General features: G+C 47.0%; 2 protein-coding genes across 2 annotated transcripts; one reads left to right on the forward strand and one right to left on the reverse strand.

Moving 5' to 3' along the window:
• Positions 1-1,305: 1,305 nt before the first annotated feature.
• Positions 1,306-9,837, reverse strand: MDH2 (malate dehydrogenase 2). Its single transcript, XM_008930393.3, has 9 exons — positions 9,690-9,837; positions 7,584-7,752; positions 6,729-6,812; positions 5,659-5,768; positions 5,003-5,128; positions 4,243-4,320; positions 3,157-3,256; positions 2,592-2,743; positions 1,306-1,611 (listed from the first exon to the last, which is right to left on the reverse strand). Exons 1-9 carry the CDS (start codon positions 9,753-9,755, stop codon positions 1,480-1,482), a joined length of 1,017 nt encoding a protein of 338 aa, XP_008928641.1. The 5' UTR covers positions 9,756-9,837; the 3' UTR covers positions 1,306-1,479.
• Positions 9,838-9,873: 36 nt separating this feature from the next.
• On the forward strand, positions 9,874-20,803 carry STYXL1 (serine/threonine/tyrosine interacting like 1). Its single transcript, XM_018076646.2, has 9 exons — positions 9,874-10,093; positions 11,007-11,068; positions 11,538-11,664; positions 11,991-12,047; positions 12,948-13,093; positions 14,435-14,580; positions 15,638-15,732; positions 17,725-17,834; positions 19,988-20,803. Exons 1-9 carry the CDS (start codon positions 9,985-9,987, stop codon positions 20,117-20,119), a joined length of 984 nt encoding a protein of 327 aa, XP_017932135.2. The 5' UTR covers positions 9,874-9,984; the 3' UTR covers positions 20,120-20,803.
• Positions 20,804-20,956: the final 153 nt, after the last annotated feature.

A 20,956-nucleotide genomic window follows, 5' to 3' on the forward strand; every position in this document is an offset into this window, starting at 1 on the left:
CTGACAGGCCTGCAAGACCCCTACACCCCATGACCTGTGTTACAGCAATCTGCCATATGCTTTCCATTTATTGTTTGGAACAGTCTGTGCCATACTCACCAGGTCTGGCCACTCACTCCTCCTCAGTGTCCTCCAGTTCTGACATCCTCCCATGCCCCCCTCCAACACAATCTTTAATTCTTTAATCTTTAATTCTATTAATACCACCTAATAATTACTTTGTTCCAAGCCTGCTGAGTAATGACTGCCGACGCTTCAATTCCATTACTATTCCTGTAGAGAAACCAAGCTTCAACACACCAAATTTCTGCAGAGAGGAGTGACAAGGACTGTGCTTGCTGTCCTCCCTGCCCACATGTTCCACAGGGCAGGGAAAGAACCAGGCACTTGATAATCAATGCATCTTCAACAGTCACAACTGTGTGATCTGGTTCAGAATGATGAACCAATTAAAATAAAAAAAATAAAACCCATTTCAGACAGCTCAAAAGAAAGAATACAAGAAGTGGGAGGAGGAAGAAGAAAGGCAGAGACCAAAGAGCATCTACTACCTTTAAGTATCTTCCTTCTGAGAAGCTTCTGCCCCAGGTTCTTTGGCTCAAACCAACACTCCCCTCAGTTCCTCCAGAGGTGCTGGGCTTTGGCTTTTCCTTCTCCTCATCTAAATAAAGTCTGTTCAACTTAGAATTCAACCTACACAGATGAGAGCAATTCAAAGCAACAGCGTAAGCAGCGCAGAGCACGGAGGAAGAGTGAATTAATTGCTTCCTTCATTAAAGCTTACCTTCAAAGAAGTCAGCAACAGAACTCGTCATCACCATCTTCTTGCAGACATTTATTTTTATATTCACAAGAGGATGAATGTAAGAGAAATTTATGGAGATGCTAAATCAAGGCTTTTGTTCCTAACTAGAAAGAAGTCGCTCTCAGCAGTTTAATTACTGTCTTAGCGCAGGACTGACGTTTCAAACACCATGCTCTTTCACTAACTCCTTTAAAAATCAAATTACATAAGACATTAAGGTAACACAAGGTAACAGAGGTAATGTCACCTCCTGGAAAATCACCTCTTGGATCACTGGTGCAACCCCTTCAACCCATCTTAATCTTATCTGATCACACCTGGTTCCCACACAGTGGCTGTGCTGAACAAGGAGCCCAAGCCAAAACCCAGGCAGCAGCAGAGTTGGGAGCAACTAGTTCACCCACCTTACAAGGCTATTTCATCTCTATTGAAACCATTAACCTCTCAGAGATCTACGAGCCTTAACTTCAAAAGATAAAGTGCATCAGGAAAAGCCCACGTGGTACACTGAAAAAATGAGGCCGTTTTATTGATGATTAGACTCTGCACTGGCAACAAGCATCAAGCTAATACAGACAGACTTCAACCAAAGCATGAGCTTTGAATCAGAAGTCATAAAGTGACATGATGCCTTAATAAATTAAGGAAGTTAATTCCTCCCCATCATCAACTCTTCACTTGAAGTTCTTTGCAAATTCCTCTCCTTTCTTAATAGAAGCCTTCAGCTCAGACATGGCCGCAGCAACCATCTTCTCTTCAAAGGGGGAGAGCTTGCCAAGGCCTAGGTTCTTCTCAATTCCTTTTTTCTGAGGGAAAGAGGATTTAAGGATTAACCATTAATTGACCTAAAGAGTAGCTTAACAGCTTTGACTAAGTATTACCCAGCTGAGACAGAGACCCAGCCTGGACCTCTGTCATCTCTAGTCTGCCAACCCTGTGCATCCTGGTAAGGTTCAAAACCTCTTACTATCTGTGGCAACTTCTACAGCCCTCACAAACTTCTCCTTCACTGTTCACAAGTGTGAAACCTGAAGGAAGTCCAGCAGCTCCTTCAAGAGGAAACTGATAGCAAGTGCTCCTTCCCACCTCCAGACACACCATCTGGCAAGAGAATCACTCCCCCCAGACTATGTCCTTTGCTTGTCACTGGTCTGCAATCTCAAACTGCTTTACAGTGGCACTCCTGGGTTTTCAAGATGTCTACATCCAAACCCTACCCTCTTAATACCCCTCTGCTTCCATTCCCTCATCAGCCTGCCCCTAACACAGCAGACACCACCTTTGGCATCCCAGCAGCCACGACAGGGCTGAAGCATCCTTGTCCTCCATCACTCCCATGGGATAAGGGTGACAAAAGGAAGACTTCTTTCAGAGTCCAGAAGAGGTTCTGAAAGCAAGCTATTAATCCTAATCCATGCTGTAGCTCCCCATGTGCCTCGATTTCTGAGGGCTTTGCTTACGGCAGGTCAGACTGACTCTGATTAATCATATGAAGGCCCAGAGTAAACAGGCCTGACTTGAGGCAAGTACGACCTCTTAAGCCAAGTCTGAATCTCTGGTTACTCAGTGATCTGCAGTTTAAGAGCAGATAAAAGCAGCAGCATCCTTGCCAAGTCGAGCTATGTGCCTAAATACCATACCCAAATACTCAAGACTCTTTAAAAAGTACACTCAGTTGTTAACTCCAGCAATACCAGGCATTCAGCTAAACTGAAATCACTGAGTAAAACCCACAAGGCTCCATCAGTAGCTGCTGTTAATAAGCCTCAAGATTTAAAGTACATACTCCCAGCTGCAGAGGTGTAGAGAAGTACGGGCTCTCCGTTACGTCCGACTTAACAAAGGCACATTCCACAACCCCTTGCTTTCCACCCATTGCCTCCAGCAGAGAGAACACAAATCGAGCACCAGCATAGGCCATGGACAAGGTGGCAGATCCTGTAAGAGTTAAACCACTTTTAGAACAGATCACGTTGAAATCTGATACCTCCTTGGGCATCAAAGGTTTCCATACGGGTATGTTTACAGAGCTCCAGTGTCACTGACTTCAAGCTCACAGTCAGCTGGATAAAGCAGCAGCTCTTGGCCAGCTACATGCTATCCAGCTGACCAGATTTATAGAAGAAACAGCTTAATTTGACAGAGAAGATTCTTTTTAAAGCCATATATGGTGTGGGATCAGTTAATGTTTAGTCTGACATACTGAGCTACTTCTGGTAGCACAGCTCAGGCAGTCACAGCTAGATCCCTAATCGGCAGTTCATAAACTGTAAGTAAGATTAAACTGCAGGGGACTGCATCCATTCAGGTAGATAACAAGAATTACTTGAAAGCTCTACTCAAGAACCCACCTGCTCCTGCTTTAGCTTGGACAACCTCAGTGCCAGCTTCCTGAATTCTCGCTGTAAGCTTCTCCAGCTGATCCTGAGGAAACTCCACTTTTGGTGTGCACTAGATAGGAAAGAAAAAAAAGTTACTATCCAATACCAGAACCCCTCCAGATTCAGCACAAGGCCACCCACACGATGTCTTTTGTACCACTGCAGTTATTATCAGTAATTCTCAACTAAATGGGTTTAGCCCAGTTCACAACTTGTGTGACACTGACCAACTGCAGGAGTCACCAGGGCCACTGGTCACTGCAGGGCTGGAACAGGAGCCCAGCCATGCCCACATTCCTTAAGGACAAACTGCAGCTTTGCAGCCAAACCAGGGCTTGCCATGGTTCCTCACTACTGTGCAGTCCTTTGCACTAAACATATGCCCTCCAAGCGTTAGGAATTTCAAAAAGTCATCTTGTAAATATTCGGGTCACTGTGGCATTATGGAAGTCAAGAGCCTTATGAAGGATCCAGTCTCCCAGCAGTATTTAGAAGTTACTAAACCTTCAGACACAGTTCTGCCAGTAGCTTAAGCACAGCTGTGTCTCTCCCAATGGACTGCTTAACCAAAGCACCCTCTCAGCATACAGCTGCTCCAAAGCTCTTATTCCTTAAGAAAATCCTTCTGTGAAGGATATTTTATTCCCCACTTAGAGCACAGCTTTTCCCCTTTTTGTTGCAGATTGTCCTTGGCCATATCCCAGCCATCTCCCCACGAGGTTGCAGCCTGCTTGAGAACTGCATTTCAGTCTGGCTTAGATGCATGAAGGGAGCTTCTCCTGATGACCTGCCATTGCCACACTTCAGATCTTATATCCCGAAGTCCTTTAAAGGAAAGCTGGAACTATTTACACTCTTGACACCATCCAGAGTTTAGATTTGGCTTGCTGCCTTCCATCTCATCATGTATCTCATCCCAGAAGGAAAGCAGCCACGAGAGCAGGGAAAACTGTCTCTGCTCTATCTTAGCAATGAACTGCCATCACAAAGGCACTTTACATCAACCCCAACACCCTGAGGAGTGTGCTGCCCCCCAGAGCAGTCACCACGACCCACCTGAGAGATCAGAGGGATGATAGTCTTCCCAGCGTGGCCACCAATAACTGGAACAGTTACTCGAGCTGGATCTAAGCCCTAAGGGAAACATGAAACTTTCCAGCTTCTGAAGCACATGGGCAAGAAAAACAAGTGAAAACAGCACACTTCACCTGGGTACATGGACACATTGGTAAGTCAAAGGTTGGACTCCATGATCCTGGAGGTCTTTTCCAACCTAAATGATTCTGTGATCTATAACCCGGTGCTACACAGGGCAGGAGTTTCAGAGGCAGCTCCAGGTTACTCTGATTACTTTATACAGTTACAGGACATTATTACTGCAAGTTTGGATAAACAGCAGCACAACATAAACACCACCAGGGCTATTAAGAGCAGTAACCTGTTACAGCTTCTGATACTTTGCAGAATATCCTGTAACACACAGCACAGAGTTTGACTTGCAAACACATACAACAACTCAACCCTCTCCTCCAGTTGCACCAGGGGTTGGAAATGCCAATGGAATTAAGGAGAACACGTAGCTCACTCACAGGGCTATGAAAAGGAAAGGTCAAAGTCTCTTGAGCCACGTTTTGCAAGAAACCTTATCTCCAGGCTCCTCTAGAGAATGGAGGCAGGGAATCATTGCCTTCGCCTCTGGCTCCACAGAAATCCGAGCTCCTTTGGCTCTCTGCAGTGATTTTGGAAGCATTTCTGTATAGATCTGATACCAAAGCAGGCAGTGTCCCTCCCCCAGCAGCTGTTAACCATGACCTGCCTTCAGTTCAGCCACAAAAGTGTTTGCTCTGACGATGTCCAGCGTTGTGACACCAAAGATTTTGTTGGGATTATACACACCGTGCTTCTTGAAGACTTCTGAAGTTATAGGGATGGTTGAATTTACCTACCAGCAAGAAGAGGCAAGCACTGATTAAAAGCAGTATAATAGCAAAGCCAATGCATGAACTTAAACAGGCCAACAAACAACCTGAACTACACTTCCAACTTGGAATCAGCTGCAGCCAATTACTTTAATGCCTAAATTGAAGAGCAATTTACAGTCAGGCTGGAATAAAAGTCATTAATTTTACATAACCATTAAGACAATAAATTTGTTCATTCCCATTACAAAGGCTCCTCCCTCAGAGAGCTAAGACTTTTATCCCTAATTTTAGCTAATACACCAGCTTGTATTATAACCAGTCACACAGATTTTGAGATATTAAGCACTTTTATATCCAAGTTTCCTCTGACTTAAATACGGCCAAGAAAAATGGGTTAGTAGAACCAGGCTTTTACAGCTTTTCCACTAATACACTGCAGATCTTAAAGATACTGCTCAAAAAGAATTTGGATTACTTTAGTATTCTCAGTCTGGATTTTGTTGTTTTTTTTTTTTTCCTCTACATTCCAAAGCCTTCAGAAAACACTTACCGGGTTAGAAATAATACAGATCATGGCTTCTGGACAGTGCTTTGCACAGCCAGTTGTCAAAGAGGCAACAATGCTGGCATTGGTGTTGAACAGGTCATCACGAGTCATACCTGAAACACAGCCAGTGCAGTGTCCTGTTACCCACAGTCTGCCCCTTCACGGGCAAGCAACCCAACCAAAAACCTGGGCAGAGACACATCAGCTTCTGGTTTCATAGATCCAGAGTAAATTCTCCAGCTGCAGTAATGAACTGGCTCCAAAGATAACTCCTCTTGCTAACAAGCCCTTTTCAGGAGCGACCAGCCCAGCTGCCCATTGCCAGAACACATTTCACCTAAGCTGCCTGGAGTACACTGTGACCATACAGACCCACACCACTGATACTCAGAGCAGCCTAATTGCTCCCAAGATGAATTCTCCTTCTTCTCTTAAGTCACCCCCACAACTCCAGTTTAAATGCCAACTGCTCTCTGCAAAATACTGCTGGTTGTGTGAGTGCCACCTCCCATTTCTGTTGCAGCAACTACTTAACCGTGAAAAATGAAGATTTAGGAAGAGCTAGGCATTAAAGTCTAGAATTTTGTTACATTCCAAATAGGATACTGAAAAACAGAGTAGAAAAGGTGCGGGTCAGAGACATTCTAGGAAGGCTTAACAGCATTTATTCAGAGATGCCCCAAGAAGTTACTGCACAACTGATGCAACACAAATAGATTATTTCTATTCTCCTGAGAAATGAAACAATGAACTGGTTTTTACTCCTCGAGCATTGCCTCAGGGCAAGAAACACGAAGGGAGATTTAGGATCACTTTCATGTAAGGTCTTTGCCCCTCAACCCTACGTGGGAACTCCAAAAATCAATGCTGCCCATTTCACAAGGGACAGTCTGAGAGAGAGGCTGAATGAGCTGCCTGATACCATAAGCAGCTCTGGGTCAGGGGCATTAACAGACCACTTACACCTCAAGCCAACACCACCATAAAGCACCAGACACAGCTCTATTTGAGCAGCAGCACTGCAGAGATCCACTTCAAAGCAGCCCTGGGGCTTTCCAACAAAGAGAACGTACCTGGTTTTCTGGGGACTCCCGCCGGAATAACAACAATATCACAGCCCTTCAGACATTCTGGCAACTGCTCAGGTCCCATGAAGCCTGAAATGGAAGACACTCAGACATTATGCTTTCGAGAGTTATTAAGTAACTGATACTTCGAAGTACAAAATTACACCCAGAGGCATCCAATTCCTTTTTTTAATTTAGCCTTCAATTCAAACTTACGCTGAAAAGCAAAGAAACAATTACGGATGGATCCCATTCGATGTTTTATCCTTGCTTCAAAACTTACAGAACAAGAGTGGTGAGAATCTCACATTCAATTGTTTTGAAAACCCCCAGTTCCTCCTGCTATGTGTGTTTACTCTCCAAAAACCTTGGCACAAGAGTCAGTGCCCCCAGAGAGTTTCAGGCAGGCACATTCAAGTAAAATGTCACCTTCTGGAGGTCTTCAGACAAAATAAAGATCAGCAGAATAAGTTTTGCTTTCATCAGAACCTGACAGCGTCCCTTCTTTTCTGAAGTATGTGGAATTCATGTGGATACCCAGGGAGTGTTAAGTCTAGTTGTAGTCAAACTTCTAAATTCAACACTCGGGCTTTGTTCAGAAATAATTTCACTGAGTGTTTCCTGCCAGATATCACAAATTCCCCTTCAACAGTGCAACCACAGGCCATTTTCATCTCCATACACGTCAATCTAATCAGCTAAACCTTAATTAATCATGCACTGCTCGAGGAAAAAGCTCCTTATATTGACACCAGGCCTCAGGATCACTGTGTGAAGATTCCCCTTCGCAAGCAACGAGCGATCCAGCGCCAGAGCCACCCGAGAGGATCCCTCAGGAACACAGGGCATTCCCAGCAGTACCTTTGACCTTGGCTTTGGTCTCGATGTGGCTGAGGTCAGCTGCCACTCCTGGAGTGTGGGCAATGTCGTAGAGGCTGAGTTTGCTCACCAGCGGGCTGTTCTTCAGGAGCAGGGACAGCGGCTGCCCGATGCCCCCCGAGGCCCCCAGCACTGCCACCTTGGCATTGTTCTGTGGGAAAGAGACAACAAATACGAGGTGCAGAACTTCTGGCAACCACCCCAGCGGTGACCTTGGGGATTCCTCCACGCTTTCTTTAATTTTAGCTCTATTTCTCAATTTTTCACCAAGCACTACGCAAACTTGGCAGCCTCAAGTGATGCTCGTGAGAGCTTCCCAGGGATCCTCCAGATTTATTGGCAGGACAAGTTGGAGGAAACTTATTTGCAACCTGAAGCTCAAAAGGGAAGCAAGGTTGGGGCAAAGGAACCCGAAGGATCACCTTTCTCCAGACAGAAATGTATGCCTGAGACTTATACCTGCCACCCAGGTCTGACTTCGGGCAAAATCTGGTTTGTAGTTTCTCTAGACTATTAATATTGCCAGTATTAAAAAAATATGCCTTCCCATTTGGCAAATCAGTACACTTAATGGTCTACAATAAATGTAATAACCACTGTATGTACAGGAAGAAAATGTTTAGGCCAGAAATAAATTCAACATAGTACCTGCAGCTGCCTCAAGATCAAGGTCTGAGAATATTACATGACTAGAGCTTCCAGTTTTGATCATGTGGCTGAGAATCAAGTAAAATCAACTCTTCTTGGCTGCCCTGTGAACCAATTTTACCCTCACAGGTGTACTGGCAGGACATTATTTCTCTCTGCTCCTGTTTGTAGAGTATTGCCAAGATGAGAGAAAAAGGCCAGAACAACCTTAAAGTGCAGTGCTCTTCCGGAGTGATGGAGAACCAGTCTCCTGCAGAGAGGCAACTTGGCAATACAATTACTGCTGAAAAAGCCATTCTCTATCACAGCCTTACCAGATAAACCCACAATAGCTCCAAGTCCCAACATGAACACCTTAATTACTGTACTATGACAAGAAATAATCCACCCGAGAGCTAGATTAGCCCAACCTCATCTTGATTTTCTTGCTATTGTAACAGATGTAATTTTGCATAACACTCTTGAAGGGGAAGCAAAGTCTGGCATGAGTAAATGCTGTGCCCTATTTATCACTGAGCTGATACCACGAGGTCAAAACCTCACTGCTAAAAGATACAGTTCCTACAAAAAAAAACTTACACAAGCCTCTCCTGTGCAGCACATCTTTATAGCTCCAATAACCACTATTAATGTCAGATAGAGGTCAGTCCCTACCCATGCAACCACAGCAGCAGTTCTCCTCTGGTTTGGGGTCAGCAAAACGGTGGATTTCAAGCACATAAAGGATTACTGCTAAACCCCAGCCACCAGCTTTAGCTCTTAAAACCTCTGGAACGCAGGGGCACGTTTGCACTAGAGGAAGGGAGCGAGGAAACCTGCCTATCACCCACCGCACACCACCAGAGAGAGAAGTTCATCAGGTCTGGGCTCCTCCCCGGGCTCCACAGCCCCAGAACCCAGAAAGGCCTGGGCTCCTCCCCGGCCCCACATGGGTTCCTCTCACCTGGGAGGAACTGGGCCCAACCCGGGGCTGGCAGCCCCTCACCGGGACGGACCGGAGCTTCTCCCCAGGTTCCACCCGAGCCCCGCAGCCCTTCACCGCGAGGGTCTGGGCTCCACAGCCCCCCGCCGAGGAGAACCAGGACTCCCGCCCGGCCCCCAGCCCCCTCTCCGAGCAGGGCCCCTGCTCCATCCGAGCCCCGCAAAACCGAGGAGGAACTGGGTCCAACCGCGGCCTTGCAGGCCCAGAACCGACGAGGAGCGGGGCTCCACCCGAGCTACACCCTCACTGGGCTGCACACCCTCACTGAAAAGGGTCTGGGCTCTCCCTGGGCTGCTCCACAGCCCCTCACCGAGGAGGTCCCGGGCCGCACCGGAGCCCCGCAGCCCCTCACCGGGGAGCACACGGGCTCCACAGCCCCGCACCGAGGGCTCCCCCCGAGCCCCGCAGCCCCGCTCTGAGGAGGCCTCAGGCCCAGCCCCGCTCCCCACCCACGTTACCTGTGCGGAGGTGGCGATGCCGCGGCGCAGGGCGGCGCTGGTGGCGGTGCTGAGGCGGGACAGCATGGCGGGAGCGGCGGGAGCGGAGCTGTCGGCACCCGGTGACTCCAACGACCTCCACGCCTTGCGCGGCCGCCTCTCGCGAGACTTCCCCCTCCCCTTCCCGCCGCGGGCGGCAGTCTCGCGAGATCTGGGCAGAGGTAACCTTGGAGACGGGCGGGCGTCGCTCCCCGGGCCCGGCGCAGGGACAGGGCGGGATTGGGGTGTCGCGATAGTCGGCGACAGCCCGCCGGGGATGGCAGGGGTGGCGCTCTGTGAGCCCCGACACCTCTACAACATCATCAACGACAGTGCCGGCGGTATCCCGCGGCCTGGCGGAAAGCCCAACTACCTGTGCCTGCTGGGTGAGGCCGCGGCACAGGCCCGCCCCTGCCTGCTGCTGTCCCTGCCTACCCCTGCCCATCCCTGCCTGCTGTTTCCTGCTCCTACCTCTCCCTGTCCTTGTCCCTACCGCTGCCTGCCCCCTGCGTGCTGCTTCTGTCCCTGCCTCCTGCTTATCCCTGCCCCTGCCTGCTGCTCTTGCCTGCCCCTGCCTGCTGCTGCCCCAGGCTTTTCCTGCCCCTGCCTGCAGCCAGGCACTGTGCTCAGCCTGGTCCTGCTCCGTCTTTCCTGATGTCCAGCTCTCCCTGCTCTGATCCATCCCATGGATACACACTCTCCCCCTCTACTTCCAGCAATTTTAGAGGTGTACAAGATCTTTCAACCATTTCACAAAGATTGCTGATAAGCATTTGCATCTTGCATAGTGCCAATACCCCCCCAAAGAGTGTCTGATACTGCAACATTATTAAATGTTTTGGTGAAGGAATCAGCCAGTTTGGAAGTGGGTCTGGTGCCCCTCTGCCCAGCTCTGGGGCAGCAGAGGCAGAGCTGCTGGGCAGAGGTCAGAGCAGGCACAGGACTGGTGCTGGGAATGCTACAGGAACACACTTGGGTCAGGACTAAGGCTGCTGGCATCACTTAGTGTTGCACACACACTCACATCGGTCCCGGAGGTCATTATATCCACACCAGAAAGCCTCAGTTCCTAAAAAGCCAAATCACAGAGTTATCAAGGTTGGAAAGAGACTTTCAAGATCATCCAGTCCAGCCATCAACCCAGCACCACCATAACCACTCCTAAACCATATCCCCAAGTGCCACAGCCCCAAATGTCTCTTCTCTGGGTGATGCCAGTGCCTGAATTCCCGCTGACCGAATCACAAACAGAATTCCACCTTTACAAGCCAATTGCTCTGTCTCGGTTGGTCTTTTCAGATGCCCGTACTCAGCGTGAATTCGACGAGAGCCACATTGTTACAGCCCGCAGGATTGAACGGGTGAGGGCATTGTTTGAGCGAACCACCCCTCGATTCAGCGATTAGCAGGAAGCCAAAACTGGTTTAAAACCCCCGGGAAACGTCCCATCCTCTCCCGTGCCTGTTGCAGCCGTGCTCGGTGGCTGCCACTGGGGGGATGTATTCTGTCACAAAGCAAAGGTGGCCTCAGCAGCCCGAAGGATTGGCACATAGGGGCTGAATATCAGGAAAAATATTGCACAAGGACTCACATCTTGTAGCCTTGTCTCGCAAGGACAGTGCTGGCATCTGCCCCGCTGTGGGTGATGAAGCAATCAGGGCAGTTTGCATAATTTCTGGCTCCTAACCGGGGCTCTCAGCGTCACCCACACCCACACGGGCAAACCAACACATAGCTAGAGAGTTGTAGCTTGCAAGATGTCAGTACTGTTGATGCCACAAGAGCAGAGTGGAGCTGTGCCCCTGACAGAATTCCTCTGTGATTTTGCAGAGTCCTAGAGGGGAGTATCTGATCCCGAGTGCAGAGGAGTTGGGCTATGTCAGACACTGTGTGGTGTATGACTACAACACCAGCGTTTTGAGCTGCTGTGACTATGATGAAGAGGAGAAAGAAACAGGTACGTGGGACCCATATCAGTCAAGACCTCACTGCCAGAGAGATATTCATCCCAGTCCTCATTTAATTTTATGCAACTCATTGGAAGAGGTGCAAATGTTCCCAGTTCTATTTGAAAAATGATCGTCCGTTCTGTGCCTCTGGTTTTTCACTGTGTTGTGTATGTTCTTAGGCTTCAAAAATCCAGGTTTTATTTCAAAGCATCCTGGCAGGCCTGGTTTCCATCTGTGGATGATCCCCCGAAGCTCCTTGATGCATGTGAGGAATGGGTTCTTTTTTCCCCCCACGTTTCCCTGAGACTGGGCTTGTCCAACAATTGCCTTTTAGGGAGCAGTGCTGCTTCAGGGACCGGAAACAGTGGCTTGAGTCCCGTGCATTCCCAGAGTGAGTACTTCCTTCTCTGAGGGCTAGAAAAGGCTTTCATATCATGATGCTTAAAAAGATGTACCTTTAATGGGGGTGATGATTTGATGGAGTTCACCAGGAAGTGAGAAGAGCTGGAAACCTTTCCATGTCGGTGTTCAGCCCTCCTTGAACCATGGAATTGTTTAGCTTTCACACATCCTTCAGCAGGGAGTTCTGCTGTGTGCTGGACTTCTGTATGTTTATTTGGCTCTTATGAGCTTTACAAAGTCTACAATAGTTTTAGCAAAGATTTACATCACTTTACAAAGAAAAAAATCGTGGGTGTGTGAGGGGAATGAAAAAAGAAGGATATTCCTAAATGCTTGATGATGAGGCATTAAAGGGAAGGTGTGAAGAATCAGAAGTGGGTTTCTATTGTGCTGATCTGTTTCTAAAGCAGACATAGCTAGAGGGAAGCAGGATGGATCCCTTGGGAAGAGGAGCAGCCATCTCACATAATTTACTTCATTGAGGAGAGTGTTTAAAACACTTGAGGAGGATTGAAGGCACTTCCTTCTTTCCCCCTTTGCCTAAAGCAAACTAAAGAAAAGGGCCTCTGTAAAACTATGATTAGTAGATTTAAATTAATAATACTTCCCTCTTGTGGGAACTTATTACAAGTATTTCCCAAAAAAAAAAACAGGAGAGGAAAAAAAAAACACAAATGCCTTTCTCTAGACCTACAGAAGAATCAAGGAGAGGAATAAAAGATTGGGACAAGAGGTGAAAGCAGCACACAGGTACAGAATAAGTTGAGCTTTTAGCAAGGTTTTCTATAGAGCATTAAATTAAATGAAATGGGAATTGCTATGGGTGTTGGGGAGGCAGATGATGGAGACACTGAACCTGCCCTGGCAAACAGCTTTTTGGTCTCCTTAGATACTCAGGAAGGAGCTGCATTCCTCCACGCCAGAAACTTTCAGGAGTTCACCCGCCACCACGTGCTCGTCCTGAAGGGAGGGTACAGGCATTTTTCAGCTTGTTTTCCTTTTCTGGGGACTCAGAAGACACTGTGGATGCCTCAGGTGACATGAGACTAATCTGAAAGTAGAATTAGCATTCATATTCAGCTGATGATGGCTGATGAATTCAAGTTAAATGGTGTTGCAAATGTAGTATCACAGTAACTTCAAGCAAAGGAATTAAATGTCATCTGAATTGCTGTGCTTGCCCTGAGTCTCACCACTGATTCTTCTGCGGCCACATTTTTCATCTTCCACTGCGTGAAAGAAAGCTCATGGAAACAACCTGGGAATGTTTCCCTGATAACCCCGAAACTGGCCTGGGGAGAGTACAGATAACTGAACAAACACTAGCAAATGATGAAAAGAAGCAGGGTCCTCTCTCACACGTGGTTATCTGGGATAGTACACAGCAAATGTTTTCAGACAGAAGTGCAATTCCTACCAAGCACTGTGTTCCATGTGTTTTCATCGGGAAGGATCACAAAGCAAGTGCTAGTGCATTCTCTCAATGGGCTCAGAAAGAAAGCAGCCATCCACTCAAACACCAGTATCCTAATATTTGATTTCACCTACAAATATCAATCTATTTAGCTCATGAGAAACAATCACCCTTTATTTCACACCTAGGACAGGACCTGAGGCAGGGCAGGCTAAGGAGGTGCTGGTCAGCAGCAAGCATCTCATTGCAACGTGTCTTTTGTTCCCTCCTGCTTCACAGGAAATAGCCCATGACACTGTGCTGACCTGTGGGATGCTACAGCACAGGAGGCAGAATCGATTCACTTTGTGCTGCTTTGCGAAGGGCAACACATTGCTGAGCTTCCCCATCAGATTCACACGGACACAGAGTACCTCCCTGCCTCTCAGTTTAAGCTGTTCACTGTTGGTTTAGCCTGCTGCTTTGTGCTGCTGCAGCAGTAGCAGAGTATCCATTAAGGATGTCGAGGCTTCTTGTGTGTTTTCATTCTCAGCCTCCACGCTGCAGGCGCCCGGAAGCAGCTGCAGAGTTGTGCTGTGCCACTACAGGGCACCTGCAGCTCTGCAGGTGGCAGATGATTTCATTTAGCCCTGCAAACAGTAACCAGGGAGAACATCAAATGGATCTGTTATGCTGCAGTCCCTGCAGACAATGGGAAGGGTATATTCCACCTCCTGTTTAGTCAGGGTTTGTTTCAAGTAACGCCGCAACAACAGCAATGCTGTTAATTATTCTCAGTAAATCTAGTAAAGACTTCAATATACAGAAAGTCCAGGTGATTGAATGAATCATTACACTAAATTGTGTCATGGGCTGTTGACTAAGTGCTTGTTCAATTCTTCACATGACTTATGTTTAAGAACTTAGCAAGCTAATGGAACAAAGATTCTCTCTAACCTGAGCCTATGGTTTCTTTTCGGCAGGAACTAGACAACTTCCAGCCATACCCTGTAGAAATACTGCCTTTAAAGTTATATATGGGCAATTTCAAGCAGGCCTGTGACCAAAAAATTCAGAAAGATCTGAGGATCAAAGCACTAGTCAATGTCTCTGAACAGCCTGGAACACTGTAAGTTAAACAGTTCAAGGTTTACTCTCACCAATGTCTGCGATGTGAATAAATGAGGTGGCACAGAGTCTGTTCACAGAGCAGTCAGTGCCTGTGAACTTCCAAGGAAACCTCTGTTGTTCACTGCAGATTCCAGTGCCATTTCATGCTCATTTTTCCAATCTCTACCCCAGAGCAGCAACACAGTCCTGCAGCCCTCGACCATGCCATGGGTGAGTTGGGTGAGAGGAGGAGTGGGAAGCACATGGCATTTCGAGTCTATCATATACTACCATTATCCAGGAAAAACCTATATCTCTGAATAGCTTTCAGAGCAAAATCTTACAAACACATCAGTGTAAATGCTAAATCACCCATGTGTCACATTGCTGGTCTTCCTTTCTTCCTACTCTGTCCATGCCCAGTCTGCAGGTTGTGCTGGAAATGCCATTTCACACAGTGAAAAATCCAGTGGCATTTCTCAAGGAGGTGACCCAAACAAAGTAAGCAACAAATCCAATTACCCACCACCCAGGATGTGTACCAGCAGACATTTCTCATGCCTTTGGCTCTGGAGGAAGGTCTCTGCACTGTGGGTAATATTCCCATGCCCTCTGCATGATGTGCTTTCACATTTTGGAAATTCCTCACCAATGTTTTGCTCTGTGAGTTCTCCGAGTTGAGTTCTCTGAGCTTTTGGAAGGAGGAGATGCTGTCATAGAGAATGACATCAAGTGACATGGGGGGCTCTGTTCACAAAACAGCCAACACACACATGCTGTGAAGGCACTCTGGCTTTCAGTTCATCTGTTTGCATTTATCTCTCAGATAAAGGAAGCTGTAGGTTAAGACAGTGATGCTGATACCACGTGGAGTGGAAAATCACTAATTAAATTGGATCTGTGTTACAAACATCTCAGTGTCTCACCATAACAAATCCCTTATCATAATGTTAATGATGATGATGATGAAAAACTTACATGTGTAACAGCAAACAAAATTATCACCTTGCCTCCAACAAACACATCTTGTCAAAGCTGCTTCTCTGGTCCATGTGGTCTGTGTGCTCTCTTTCCAGGTTTGCAGAAGATGGTGAATCCCTCCATATATCTGTTCCAGATTCACTCGAAGCAGATCTTTTTTCTTTCTTTCCCATCATTTCTCATTTCATAGGTGAGTTGATCCTGATCTGGAATTCCTGAGACCTTGCTCACTATTAGATATTAGATGGGAGTGACAGCAATTCACTCCAACAGGAAGCTCAGGCAGCAGGGTCGTAATCATTCACGATCAGTACACTCCCAAGCAAGCCCACACCCTGATGGATGCTGGACCTGCCTCACTATCCAGCCTGTTGGACAGAGAGGCAATTTTACAGGGCATCTGACTCTGATGTTCCTGCTCACTGTAAAGAACACCTCACTCTGGTAATAGGCAGCTTTCCACCTGACCTGAAAAGGGTTTGCTGCAAAGTGTGCACCAGAGCTCCATAGGATTCCTTCCCTCTTAGTCCTTTGCAACAACCCTTTGGCTCTTACCAGCCCAAATCTTCAACTAGTACAGCTTTATTTGAACCAGAGCATGACCCACACTAGGGAACTTTCCACAAGGTGCTGCTAATCTTTAAGATTTGCAGTACAAACCCACCGTAGAGCCCGGGAAGACTTTCAGGTTGGGTGGCATCAACCTGCCTTTGGCTGATTACATCAGATAGGGCATGAAAAAAACACACTCTCCAGCTCAGTGCCTGCAGCTGCACAGCAGACACGGCTCCTGCAGCTCCATCCTGGGATGCTGTCAAACCCTGTGGTTATCTTTTATCACACTTATCAAATAACACCTGCCACAGACCAGGACCCTGCTGAGCGGAGTGTTGTTCAGAAGCAAAAGACCATCCTGTCCCCACAGACCTTATAATCCAAGTACAATATCAGAAGTGACAACTGGATGCAAAGAAACAAGGAAACAACATTTGAGGATATAATTTTGTAGTCCTGAACTGGATTTGATGATTTGCATGTGCCCAAATGCTGAAATTCACTTGCTTGCCTTTTGTTGTGCCCCATGTTTCTTCCCAGTAGTGTTTCAGAAGACAGTTTCTTTCTCCCATCAGTTTGTGCACATTTCCAAGGCAGACTACAAGAGTTTATTATCTTTAGCTCTTGTGAAAGTGTTACACTGTTTACCTGATAGTGGAACTGTTTACTTGGCCCTCTAGAGCAGAATATTCAAACTGTATCAGTTATGGGGGAACACCAGACTAAAGCTCTCCACTTACTCCGAGAGGAGTGTGGATATTCTCATGCCAGGTGTATATTGGAGTGAGGCAACTTCTACTCAGGTTCTAGAGCAGAAATAGTATCTCATTATAGAAATAAGTTAGAAAATGCTGTTATACTTCAAAAAAAAAATTCAGAACTGACAGAACATCTCAGTAACAGTAAAAGGCTTTGCCCTATGAATTCTGTTGTTTGGTTGCTAATATTCTAAAACCATCATGCTGTCTAGAGAGAGAGAGAAAGGATTAATTAAATATGCAACCTTCTAGGCACAGGCAGCAGAGTTAATGTGGTTAGGAGCCACTGACAACATCCTGTGGTAGCAAATGGGTTTGCTGATCTTTGCAATTTTCACCACAAAGTATCCATCATAAAAACAGTGCCCCAGCTGGCATGTACATCCTTCCTGCTGGTGATGTCCATGGAGAGAGGAAAGGGATTTAGAGTCTCAGTCCCCTCCAGTTTGGGAGCTGATTGCTCCAGCCTGCATGGAGAGCAGGCAGTTCATCAGAAATTTCAATACCTTTAAGCCTTTCTGGGAAGAGTTTGAGCAGGTGATGTGAGTGATGCTGACCACAGGTGATGGATCGTGGTAGACCACATTTCTTCAGTTCCCTGATGTAAAGGTGACACTGATGTGCAGTGAAGCATTGACTGGTTATTGTCACTGGTCCTGGTCTTCAAAGCCACATTTTAACCAAGTGGATTTCTCAGAAAGGCAAATGCTTACAGAAATGGGAGCTGGCAGAGCCCATCTGCTGCTGTCAGGGTTCCTGAGGGCTCCTGTCGCTCAGCCTGTCAGCTGTCACTGAATTAGTGCTTGGCTCTACCTTTGGAAGCTTGATTTCCCAGATCATTAATTTGTGATTGGCATTTCTTTCCTCAGATGCTCAGATGGATGTTGGAGCAGTGCTGGTGTTCTCCAGCCTGGGGATAAGCCGGAGCAGCACAGCCATCATTGCCTATCTCATGCATTCCTGCCGGCTTTCCCTGAAGGTATGGCACTGTCACAGTTCCCACCCAGACTGCCTGGGTCTGCACTTGATTTCTCTTTCTGAAGCCTCATCACTGTAGTAGTAACACATTCACTGTCTGTGATCTCATGCAGAATATCCACCTGATAATGTAACTGATTATATGATCTGAGATTGCATCTTCTTTATACCATTAAGGAGATGGCTTAAGTGTGATTTTGGATCTGTGAGTTCTTACCCTGGCACCTGTGATATCCTTGCATTTCCCTACTTAACTACAGGGCTATAAAACTAAAGCTGTGGTTAGAGAACATGGTATTTCTCTCCTGGATCTGAGAAAGAGAGTGGAAGCTACTGCAGGTAATCCCACCTCTTAATTCCATGGTGTTACAGGGAAGTTCAGAAACCAGTGTTTGCAGGGCTCTGATTTACCACTGACTTCAGCATCAGCACTGACCTCTTCTGAAACCCCATTTTACTTCTCCAGAAGCAATCCCCTCCCACAGATGCTGCTGTAGAGAAAGCTGGAATGGGATAATACTCGCTCAGGAGGGATGTACAGGTTGGATGGCCAGTATATGCTGTTCCATAGCTCTGAATAATGTAAGAAATGGATGAAGGATGGCTGGGAATGGCCTGGCTTTGCAAAAGCCTGATGGTCTCTCCTCTGGTGCCCTTTCGCCCCTTCCATACAACACATGGGTATTGTGCTGCCCTAAGCACCATCTCATGGTACCTGCTAACACAGAGCAAATGAGTTCCCATGGGAACTGAACAGCATCTCCTCATCCTTGTTTAGAAAGTCTCCTCTGGGAGCTCGAACAGATTGATCCAAACTCCACTTAAGCTGGGCCTGTATCTAATAATTTTATTGATTTTGTGCAAACATTTGCAACGTAAGAGGAAATCTCTTTCCGTGGCTGTGTGCCAGTGGGTAATTAGAGGCTGAGGGTGCCAGCAGGGCTGCAGACATGGCTCGGACCCTGCACTAGCACGGGTGTAACTGCTCCTGAATGCTGATAACCAGCCACTTGCACACTGAATTTCAGACTGGGCTTGCATGGCAGTGCAAAAGTCAAAGGCTGATCCTTGCCATTCCTCTCAGTTGGCATCAACAGGTTGATCTCAGCATTTTACTAAGTGCCAAAAAAAAAAAAAAAAAAAGAAGAAGAAAAGGTTGACAGGGCAGTGCTTGCCCACTGTTGGCTGGGCAAAGCTTTCCTGGGGGGATTACCCTGGCAGGCAAGTTTGTTTCTTGCAGACAAAAGCAGTGCAACAGATTCCCATGTGATTCTCCAGCCAATCCAGGCAAAGATCTTTGAAAGCTTCTAAAAGCAAGGCAGATTTGGGATGTGTGGCCCCTTATTCTGTTAGTAATCAATATGTGAGTAGATCTGTTGAGTCCAGGAAAACTGGAGACACCCACACCGTGGTTCCAGAGGAGTAAATGTTGGAAGATCAGCCTCTGGAGCCTGCAGAATCACTGAGATTAGAAAAACAAACCAATGGAGCACTATCTGCTGACCTTTGGTCTCATTACACTTAAGCAACCCTCCGAGTGCAGGGGGCAAACTCTTTTACAAGCAGGAAGATGAGCACTGCTGGGAAAACACAGGGATGCAGCTGAAGTAATGCACAGCAATGCTGGTGGATCTGCCCCGTGTGTGTCAGAGTCCCTGGGTGATTACTTGGAACTAATAAATAGTTAAGATGGCTGTAATTAGTGCAGTGGGATAACTGCAGGGTCATAGCTGCTTTTGCCACATGAGGTCACACCAATCCAAAACCATGATAACCTTTGTTGCTTACCTGTGAATGGCTGATGATACTTCACTGCTTCGTTCACCATCTGTGGAAGGAACAGCATTTTAGGGTAGAAAATCCAGGCCTGGATTTCTCCATTGGTGTAAAATAAAATAATGCAGGATACCTGCCAGGTAATGAAAGCAGCCTGAGCTGTCCTCATATCCAGGAGAGCAGAGTATGAACGGGACAGGCTTCTCTGAAGTCCACATCTGGATCCAGCCTGTCCTGCTTTGGCAGCCAAAGTCTTGCCTGCAGGTTCTTGCTGCCCAGCACAGGGAGCAAATACAAAGCCGTGTTGTCTACAAGTGTAGCTGTTTCATGACTTTCAGTTCAATTCCTAACACTTCTTTCCTTTTCTTCTGCTTACAGGGAGCTTGGGATTACCTCCTGAAGTGCAAACCGAGCATGAGACCCCACCGGGGTTTTGTGGAACAGCTCTCGGCCTGGGAGAGCCAAATGTACGGGACCAACATCACAGACATCTCTGAGCCAAACTACTGACAGGGGAAAGGCACTCCCTTCCACACCACCAACAAAATGACTTGAGCGCTGTTTGAGAAAGACCTCAGTGGAAAAGCTTTCCTCCTTAGCTCCACGTTACTTTGGGTCAACTTCTGGAGCCTCCTGGAGAACTCACCTGTGCTGTAGAAGGTGTGGCAGTTTGGGGAATGCAAGTGCTGCAGGATGAGACCCATTACAGGCTGTTTGTCTCTTTAGTAAGCAAAGGACACTATAACCATAGTAGGGTTATCTCTGGAAAGGTTCCTTATCCATAGCCTGGAATGACAAATTTAGAGTCTGACTGTGGCCACTTCCAGCCTGGAGAGGTGACAACAGAATTTCTGTGATTCAGAAGTCCCTGCAGCCTGTGAGTGCCTTCTTAGCTACCCACAGACTCACTGGTTGAATTGTTCAGACCATCCTTCCCACTTGCCACCTTCTAATCCAACAACCAAACCTCTTGGCACAGCTGGTAGTTTTGAAGCCTCAATCCTGCTACATGAAACCTAAACTCAGCGTCGCCCTCTCTCTTACCTCACTGTGAATTCTGCTCATTGACGTCCCAAAATAAAAACATTCCAGAAAACACTCCCGGGCTTTCCTAGCACTCTGTGTTTGCCATTTACAGCGGTCGGGTCCATTTAATTGCTTTCATTAAAGCACCCTAAATACTAAGGTAAAAAACACCGAGAGTTTCGACTTCTGATTCTTCAAAACGCGAACTGTTTCAAATAGACGGCACCTCCATACCAGAGTGCTACTCCTACCCGGCAGGAACATTCCTACGAAAGGAACATTCCAAATAATGGGAATTACAGGCCGGCCTGGCCCCGCCCC

This window comes from Manacus vitellinus, unplaced genomic scaffold, assembly GCF_001715985.3.
Source record: "Manacus vitellinus isolate BGI_N305 unplaced genomic scaffold, ASM171598v3 scaffold_32_pilon, whole genome shotgun sequence".
In the NCBI taxonomy this organism is placed as follows: Eukaryota; Metazoa; Chordata; class Aves; order Passeriformes; family Pipridae; genus Manacus; species Manacus vitellinus.